The sequence below is a fragment of the Temnothorax curvispinosus genome, unplaced genomic scaffold, assembly GCF_003070985.1.
Source record: "Temnothorax curvispinosus isolate PA1 unplaced genomic scaffold, ASM307098v1 QBEX01016275.1, whole genome shotgun sequence".
Taxonomy (NCBI): Eukaryota; Metazoa; Arthropoda; class Insecta; order Hymenoptera; family Formicidae; genus Temnothorax; species Temnothorax curvispinosus.
Window position 1 is genome coordinate 33,684 of NW_020226055.1, and position 10,259 is coordinate 43,942.

Sequence of the window (10,259 nt, forward strand, 5' to 3'; positions counted from 1 at the left end):
AAAAAATTGCTAATATAATAAAAATCAAACGGGCACAGTAATAACTGTGCCGCAACCAACAACGTAGAACTACGTCTACTGTCACTATTAGTTCATGTTAAAGTATTCAGCGAAGGACAGTTGACGTATAGGGCTACGTCAATTGCCACTATTTTATGATCAAGTTTTCAGCGACGTAGCCCTACGTCAACTGTCCTTCGCTGAATACTTTAACGTGAACTAGTGACAGTAAACGTAGTTCTACGTTGTTGCTTGCGGCACAGTTGTTGTGCCCGTTTGATTTTTTGTTTTGTAATCAATCCACATTTAGTCTTACGTTTGATTAAACATGAAACAAAAAAATTTTTTATATATATCTTTTTTTTCATTTTTTTTATTTTTCTCATTTTCGTGTAAAGTTGTGAAAAGATTCTTAAAAGACCATCTGTTAACTGTTAACTGTCAACTGTAGTTGTTAAACGAAGCGATTTAATGCATTCATTTTACGTTACTCTGTATCGAAAAAAGTTGATTTCTTATGTATTCCAGAAATGGAGTGATATAGAATGTATAACATATAGAATAAAATGATATCTACATATAAAATGATATCTACTACAATTGTGAAACTACTACTATCATATCTATCACAATGATAAAAAACCACTACTATCATATCAGTTAAATAGGAAATAATCAGTTTATTGAACAAACTCCGATAAGAAGAAACTTGCAACTTCGAATGAAGGCATACGTAACAAAAAAAAAACAGATATTATTTAAATACAAGGATATGAACATTTGATAAAAAATCTAGAGATAATTTTAGTGGAAATTTTTTTTTGTATCTAGGTACTACCTAATATATAAATTTTTATACATCTCTTTATTATATTAATTATTACTTAAGAATAATGAACTTTTGCCGTTAATTAGCATTTAATTTTGTCTTTAATTTATTATCTTTTATATGACATTGTATTTATATTCAAAAATATCATCTAATTATTTTTAAAAGATGAATTAATATCATCAAATAAATCACGTCGTTGACACAATTTACCGCAAAATGTGCTAAATTCATCTTCGTTACCGAGCAAGAGCACATTGAGAACGTCGAAATTTATATGCCTCTCTCTCGCAAGACAGTAGAAGACTTAAAAGCTACTTCGCGACAATTTGCAAACGAGAACAGATACAATGCTATGAATACGAAATGAAAATATACATACATACTAAGTATTGTATCAGGGAATTATTTGATCACAAAATTAATTATGCAAAATTAGATGGTAATGTATTTCGAGAATTGTATAAGTTGTAATTTGAATATCGAGACAAGATTAAATTATTTGTTAAGAAAGAACAAAAATTAATAACTGATCGAAAAATTTGCGTATTTTAATACATTACTATAATTACTAGAACATTTTTTGTATTTTTATTTTTCTTAATAGAGATAAATAAAATATTTAAATAAGTGAAATAGAAATGAAATAGAAATAAACTACATTAAAAAAGCTAAACATTTAAATATAAGGACTGAAATAAATAGTATGAAACTTAATAGCATGAAAGCGGAAGGAGAAAGATGAGGAGGAAGCAGTGCAAAGTGACTCCGACGGTGGAAGCTTAATTATTATTAACTGGTGTGGACGGTCGTGGACAAACGCCTACGAAATATTTTACGTCGATGTACGCTCGTGTGCACACATTTGGCATTGTCGCCAAAATGAATAGATAACTCGCAACGTGTATTAATCGAATGGACAAGTTCGCAACAAAATTCAAGTCAGCTTTTACTAATAAAATACTAGCTGGGTGTTTCACCAGAGGAAAATTTACCGTTAGAGGCACGTTTCTCTCTTTCTCTTGGAAAGCGAACAAAGTCACAAACGAACGAGAAACGAACCCGATGATATTTCTGCCGGTTGAGAACTCGTTAATGCTCTAATAATAGAAAGTTGCGTTCTGTAGCGGATGCATACGCGGAGAGTCGTCGTCGCCATCGGCGATAATTAAATCAAACGTTTAATTTATTTTCACGTCGTTTAATTTATTTTCAGGCCGTGGATGAAGCCGGGAGCCGGCACTGGCGGGGCCGCCCATCCGGGCGGGACAGGTGACGATGAGGCCCCGAAAGATCCGGGCGCACGGATCACCCATCAGTCTTACACGGAGAAAGATTATGAAGGTAAGAAATATTTAGATTTCCACATTTTTTTAAAGCTAATGAGAGTTAACACTAATTGTAGTTATCAAACTATTTTTATTTATATTAGAAGGCTGTGAACAAATAGAAAATCATTTTTTTCTGATATAATTTGATTTAATCTAAATTAATGAAATAAAACGTTTTTTAAATAATTAATCTTTAACCATTACATTGTTTTACGAATACCTCTTGTTATTATAAGCCTCCAAAAATATTTTTTATATTTATTAGAATATATTTCAAATATATTTCATTTAGGATATATTTGAATCAATCATTGATTAAAATACTTAATATAATATTAAACGCATTTATTCTCAATTGATTTTCTAACTTGCATCAAATCAATTATATACCTTACATTGAAGCAATTAAAATTATTAGAATGTTTTGACGAAAAATGCTTTTATTTATAGAAGCACTCTGTATCTTTCAATTCACGAGGCACCTCGACCTCTTAACCGGCCGCGGCGCACCAAAACAGTTTGACTGTATTAGAGCGTAAACAAATAATCTCGGTGTCTCTATATGGGCATAAAATAACAACTCCTTATTTCATTGGTTCTAACACCCAACTTCGAAACAAATACGTGTGAGTTGAGAGGTGGTGTGCTCGCGATCATCCCTGTCTACAGTTAGTCTGACGTAAGAGCGAGAATAAATAAAAGGCGATACAGATCGTGCGCCGCATTCACTCACGTTTTCGAATAAAAGTATCGTGTGCGTATTCCGAACTATAAAACTGTACATATAATTAACTGTTATAATAAAAGTGTTTGTTAAAAGTGCCCTCATAATTTGTTCGTGTGTTCAAAGACCTTCCGAAGACTGTATCCAGTCACACCAACGACAAACTAAAGATCGCATATTCATCTACTAAACAAATACATTCTTAATAATGTATATAATTATAATATTCATCATATAAAGATATGATATTTATCTTTAAGTTAGACTTGAGTGAGTTTCAAATAATTTAAATTAATTCGAGTAAGCAATTAAATGCTGTATTTGAAATAGATAGAATTGTTCCTTATGTTGGATATATATTTAAATTTAGAAAGTACGAAATATTAAAAATATTCTGGTTCTGCGAAAATGGTTGGTGTTAAAGGTGATAAGTCAAAGTTACTTTGTAGTTAGTATGATATAGAACATTCGATTCGATATTGAACGGTTATATTTGACTTATCCAATCCACGTCCTAATTTTGAAAGGCTACTATCGTTAGTATGCACGAGATATTCGATTAGTTATTTGTGTAACAAGTGCCGTAAGATAAAAATTCCCGGGTGCGGAGTTTACGCACGAGCCGAAGGCGAGTGCGGTAACCGCACCCGGGAATTTTCATCTTTACGCACGGCTTACACACCCTATTTTATGTTGCAAGTGCCTGGAAAGTGGTCTATCACGCACGTGTAGCGTGCGTAATGGGGCACTTTCCATGCACGTGTTGCATAAAAATTGTTCTACTGTTCTGAAATTTCGATGAGAAGCATCAATTGCAGAACTTTTATCACTATCAGAGATGTGACATCTATTTATGCAATTTATTGCTAAGATGACAAGAAAAATTTAACTGGCAAAGAACGACGAGAAAAATATCAATGTGTAGATAACAATTACGACATTTCTTGATATAAACTCATGTAAAATTATTTCCACAATCGCGGATATTTTATAAGCAAATAGAGACACGAGATGAGCTTTTGCTGAAATATCGAATATCGTCTGCAGAACCAGGCAATAATGTGCCTGCATCTGCTATAGGTCAGTCTGATACGTATCTGGCTTCAGTGTTTGTTCGCACGACGGACCTCGCGCTGTAGGTGCTTCGAAAATCGTTACTTCGTTAAACAACACCGATTGTGGATGGATATGGGCTTGCGACGAGGTCACTTCATATCGGTGACGAAATGTGCGAATAGAGGCCGTATATGTTGTGACGGTCTTGTAACGTAGACGCTGGACTTTCCAGCAAAACAAATTGATCGCCCAGGTTGACAGGTGTGCACCTCCTACGATTGACACGATGCAGAGCTTTCTTATCAAAAATGTTGAGCTGCCGTTAGAAATAAAGCTTTCTATTGAATGACTAATTATATTCACGGCTCATAGTATCTCAATCTGTACATAAATATAAATTTACATTATTAAGGTACCTAACTAGATTATCAGGATATATATTCAATATTTGTATATAAACATTTTATTAATTAACGCTATTTTTATACTGTACATCATAATGTTAATATCCAATTATACTTACACGCCTATCTAAATACAAATTATGTATTTTCGTGATGTATTTTCATGATGTGTGCATATATTATTATGATATGCACATATTTTCTGTATAAACATTTACAATTTGACATAGACCCGCGTAATAATGTAGACGACAATTTGTTAATGAAAGTAGTTAAAAAATGATGAGATTGAGATAGCACATAATTATCTTTGTGAATTATATATTGTCCACGGAAAGAATGGTTTTGCTGGACTATTTAAAAATTTAGCTAGATACAGATTTGAAAATAACTTTGTTGGACTATTAAAATAATTATGTAGAATACTCAAACTGATTGCTAAATGTCAAAATTTTTTACAGCATTATTATTATACTTCAACTTATACTATAATTATTTTAATGGTGCAACAAAATTATTTTCAGATCTGTATCTAGCAAAATTTTTAAATACTTCAGCAAAACTGTTCTTTCCGTGTGCTAAAAGGTTGCTAATATTATTAACACTAGAGCTGCCAAGGGGATCAAAATGACTTGTTTCACATTAAAAAAAAAATTATTATTTTAACAAATTAATCAACGGCGAATGCGAGTCAGGCGCGGTACGTGGTGCGCAAATAAAGAAATTAATAAGTAACAAATTACCGTGTATATAATACACATATATGTATATATATTCCAACTTAATAAACTGCGCGTCGATTTTTTATCGGACTTGAAACACAGCTATCACCTATGTGTGGACTCATATCTTAGCACGCGATGTTCCGTTCAAACTATAGCCCACGCGTAAATTATCCCTATCTGGAAAGACACACCTGGAGAATCTTTTCACACTTAGTAAGATCTAGTTGTCTCGCATGGGCACCTTTTCAGGATCACGCGATTAAATGATGCTAATTTCCTTTCGTGTGGCGAAAGAAAAGCCTGTGTATTGCGTGCATTTTCATCAGGGAGAATTGCTCTAAATCCCGCGCATCTTCCCCATGGTGAGAGATTGGCGAGTTGCGGAGGCACTGTGTGTGACGGGCATCCCTTTCATCTGCTTCCAGGTCACAGAGCGCACACGGTGTATGTGGGCGTGCATTTGCCAGGGGAAAGGAGACACCGCCGGCACCATAAGCACCATCATTCACAACGGCAGTCGTACCCCTGTGGTAAGGAGGACGCCGACAACGATAGACCGAGTAAGTCGATCCTTCACTTCTTCTTTCGTCTTCCAGAAAGTTGTGCTACTCTTATCGATAATGATGTCGCGTCGTGCAATACCTCGAGCCTGATGTTCAAACAGTGACGGAGTATCGTATAAGTATAATGACGAACGCACGAAATAACACTTGTGCTGATGTAGTAATTCTCAATTTTGAGTTTATTCTTTTGCCGATTATTATAATTTTAACTCAATCATCCATTAAGTCAGGGGATTAATTTATCAATAAGATGTACTTTTACAATAATTCATTGAGAATAAGTTCTGTATCTTACATCTATTATGACATATATATCTCTTAGTTAAATTATATATATACATATATAATTTATTTGGAGGCTACTATTTTATGTGGTAACTATTGTCGATATATCGTTTGATTGTTATCGTATCCTACATTCCTGTCAATAAGCGGATGTTTCAAATTCTGTGGCTTAATAGAACGTTGTGGCAGAAACGAGGATTCACACGTGGGCGGCACACGAAACGTTAATTACGTATGAGATATTACCTAGCGTTCTGAATAAATACATACGAAATTGCACAAGAGTACGAAAGTATTAAATCAAGCACAAGCACTTATGCTTGATTTAATACTTTTATACTCATATACATTAACGTTTATACGTATATATATCAACATATTGCGATATATCATGTATTGGAGCAAGAAAGTTTATTTTTCCATTGCATCTTTCAACAATAAAATTAAGAATCCTCAATATATTAGCAATATTTCGGACTATAAAACTATGTTGACACACACACACATACTATGATGTCAAAACTTTTGAGAAAATATATGTGATACTTTATTTGTAATCTTTGTTTGCAATCATCCATATAAATGAGTTTTCTTCGACAGAAACATTTTAGTTCGATAAAGCAAGTTTGATTGCGCTAAGAACTTAAAAAATTAGATAAAAATTAGATAAAATTGATGTTACTAAAAATGCCTGTAGTTTGAATTACATTATAATTATTTAGAATCGTATCGGATTGATAACATGCCATTATTACTTCATTAATTGATAAGCAAATCTGTACGGATTTATGCGATTCATCAAATTAATTTCATATTAATTGATTTCTTTGACAATTAATTTCTTTGATTAAAAATAACCTTTTTTAATAATCCTTTCTTTTTATTGATAAATAATAATAATACTGTATGGAGATTATATCTCAGCTAGAGATCATCAAATATTACTTCAATTGAGAAGTTAATTTAATGCATCTGTAAACAATAAAATCATCAAATCTTATAAATATATCGTATTCATCCCACGATATTTATATACTATTTGCAACTCAGAATTTGGCATCAACGCGTGCTACGTTCTTTGTGCTTCAAAAATGACACGTGTATTTCGAATACGTAAAATTAATTTATTCATGACTTAGATATTATATATTTTGTAATTTCTTATTTATATAATGCATTCCCCTAAAAGAAATATCACCTTAAAAAAGAGATATATAAAATAATTATTATACTTATCTATATGTTTTGATCGTACATATTATTTTAATAATATTCAATTTATGATATAAGTTATAAATTGTTTTTTTTTATCTTAAATATTATATAGTTCTTAAATGCAAAAGAAATTCTTTTAATCTTGCATAAAACTTTCATTTATTTAATATTAAATTCACGTTTCTAATAAAGCTTCTATTTAATTAAATGTAATGTCTATAAGTGTAACATGTCTAACTTGTATCAATCGTCGTATTTCCGCAGTCATGTGAAGATGTACATTTTCTGCCTCTTTGTTGCTTAGAATAGACAGAGTGGGTAAATATAGCAATAAAAAGAAGACTGGGCCAATCTAAAAATGAAACGAGGGTCGCCGCCTTGCATTTTGTATAGCGGCGTAAGTTTCGCATTTCATGGCAGTGCTATTATTTCGCCCACTCAAATTTAACATTTGATGGTATTTCGGAAAAATGCGTTTATTGCATGGAATTGTTACACTAACTGTTCGAAAAATCTGTAATTACTTTTTTGTACTAAAAACGAATTTGGAATGTTGAAACATTTCACATGTGATATACGTTGCGCTTTTGCGGAACTGCTTTATCGAATGGAACATGGCAGCGCGCCAACCACTTGTCGAGACTTATCCGGGTATTCACCCTACTTCTGATACACTGAATACAAGGAGCCTGTCGATACCGAGATGCTGTAGCAGCCCTTCAGTATAAGGAATGATGTTATGCGTTATGGTTTTAACTATACGAAAAAGAGAAAAAAAAAGAAGAATCTCATGGCACGAAAAAAATAGTATTTCTGCATCATATAGAGTCTTTTCTATTACTGAACTAGTGCAGCCAGTTCAGCAATAAAAAACAGACCCATAATTTTAAAAATAGCGAAAAACGTAAAGTATTAATAATCTCACAATCAGTTTCATTTTGATAAAATTCGTACACAGGTTATGCAAAAACTATTCTTATTATTGAGTTGATCTTTTATTGGCAAAAATTTGATAGAGCACTATCTTTACTTTATAAAAGTTGACTTCTTTTATTATTAAGTACTTTATTAACTAATCAAATTAAGTTTCAAAATAAAATGTGTTTGTATTCATTTACAAATAATTTTATTTTCTCTATAGCTTTATGATTTGATACATAGGAATTTCTTTGCATAATTTAATAATAGATTAAAATAAAAGAACCTTCAAAGGTCGGAAACTTTCGCATGGAGTGAAGATGTTGGTAAAATTGGAACCAATTACCTACTGTGAATTATATTTTATCGAAAAATTGGAAGATAATAAAGTAACTGATCAAGTTATTTATTTGTAATTAATAAAACACGATAAATATGAAGAAACTGTTACGAAATATCGATCGTCAAGTTTCCAAGGCGCCATACGACAAGTATTTACATTTTTTTATTAAATAAAACAATTAAATATTTTGGTAGATAAATATTTCATAGATTAATTACATATTGATAAAATATATTCATAAATTAATTAAATAATTATATAAAAGATCTTATATCTATAGTCTTATATATTGATTTGATTTTTTTAGAACACAAATCTTTTAATTAAAAAAACATGGGAAAGAAATGAGATTGGACATAAGAAAAGTATATTATATTGTCTATTATGGATATTCTACAAAAACGTATCTATTTTTGTATTATATATATATTCCATATTGTTCTGTGTGCTTGACGAGAATTGATGAGACTGGAAAGAAATACTCACGACGTTAAATATATATATTTACAACTACATTAAAAATATACATTTACAACTACAATCTTCGGGAAATAAATTTCTTAAGGATTCTCTCGCGCAAACACATCGGAAACTTATTGCAATTTCTTACCAGCTAACTGTAGCGTTATCCATTTAATTGCTGTCATAACGAAACGTTGACGTCTTAACCGCAATACCGTTTTATTATTTATTTGGATATTTATATGCTCGTAATAGCTAATAATAAATTCTAAAGATTGTGCATTCAGTGCCATTATTGATGCCATTGTTGGCACTGAATGCAATCTTTAGAATGTATTATTAGCCATTGTGGTGCTAATAACGGCACCATTTTATATACTCGAACACCAAAAATCAACAATAAAAAAAAATAATATTCTTCAAAATATTTTATAAAAGAGACTTGAATCCATTTCTGTCAAGAAATCTAGAAAAGTATAATTAAAATTGATACGTGTTGGGACACGTTAAATACATTCAAAACATTAAATATTGTCTGTTTATTTAAAAAGTTTTGTTTATATTAGATAAAACATTTTCCTGAAAGTGCTAAAATGTATAATTTCTTACTTCGCGTATCAATTTCTACCGCTGCAGACTGAACCAATTAATAACGGATCTCAAGTACAGCTCGATTTTACTTAGACAACTCACTCTATAAGTTTATAACATCGAAGAGAGAATCTTTATACTTTATATAATCATGTTATATTAGTTATTCTTAGCTTAGCTAGTCTAGCAACGGTTTTTAAGTTCAATTAAACTTAAAATTAAAATTAAAAATTTGTTGAAACGAGCGTTTTTAAAGCTTGTGCGAAGTTCCAGGAACTGATTTATACTAATATAATTTATAATAAGCATATAATAAGCAATTTTAATTCTAGATAGAATAATTTCAATAATTAATCACTTAACTTATATAAAAATATTTGGAAAAATGTTAAGTTTTTGTAAAATAAAAGCCAGATCATATGTAATAAAGATCATAAAAATAGATGAAGAAAGACAAATAGTCAAATAACAAAAATTTCTATTTCTTATTATTTAATTATCGTGGATAAATAAAAAAAATTATGTTTTATCTATTATTAAAATAATTTTAACATTATTATTAAAATAATGTTACAAAAAAAAATATTAAATTTTGCGTATGTTGCATGTTAAGAAAATATTTTTATGTAAGTATAATATGTAGTGAAATATAAGTCGCGAAAAGCACAGCTTTAAAAAGTTTAACATATTTCTTCTTATTCGTGTAGTAAATGCCAGAACTTTGAGAGAGAGAGAGAGCTCTGATTAAGTATAGAAGTTTAACGAAGCGTTACAAGAATCTGACGTAAACTAGTTAGGAAATCAAAGTAAATA

The 10,259-nt window shown here is 30.9% G+C and overlaps 1 protein-coding gene across 16 annotated transcripts in view; it reads left to right on the forward strand.

Moving 5' to 3' along the window:
* LOC112466493 (sodium-driven chloride bicarbonate exchanger) overlaps positions 1–10,259 on the forward strand; it is a 60,564-nt gene that overhangs the window by 19,188 nt on the left and 31,117 nt on the right. For all 16 annotated transcript variants that reach the window (XR_003042150.1, XR_003042151.1, XM_025034595.1 and 13 more), the window contains 2 exons: positions 2,046–2,173; positions 5,495–5,629. Coding sequence is in view for 14 of the 16 variants with exons in the window: in XM_025034609.1 (XP_024890377.1) it covers positions 2,046–2,173; positions 5,495–5,629 (263 nt within the window). In the remaining 2 variants the exon portion in view is untranslated. The remainder of the gene's footprint in view (positions 1–2,045; positions 2,174–5,494; positions 5,630–10,259) is intronic.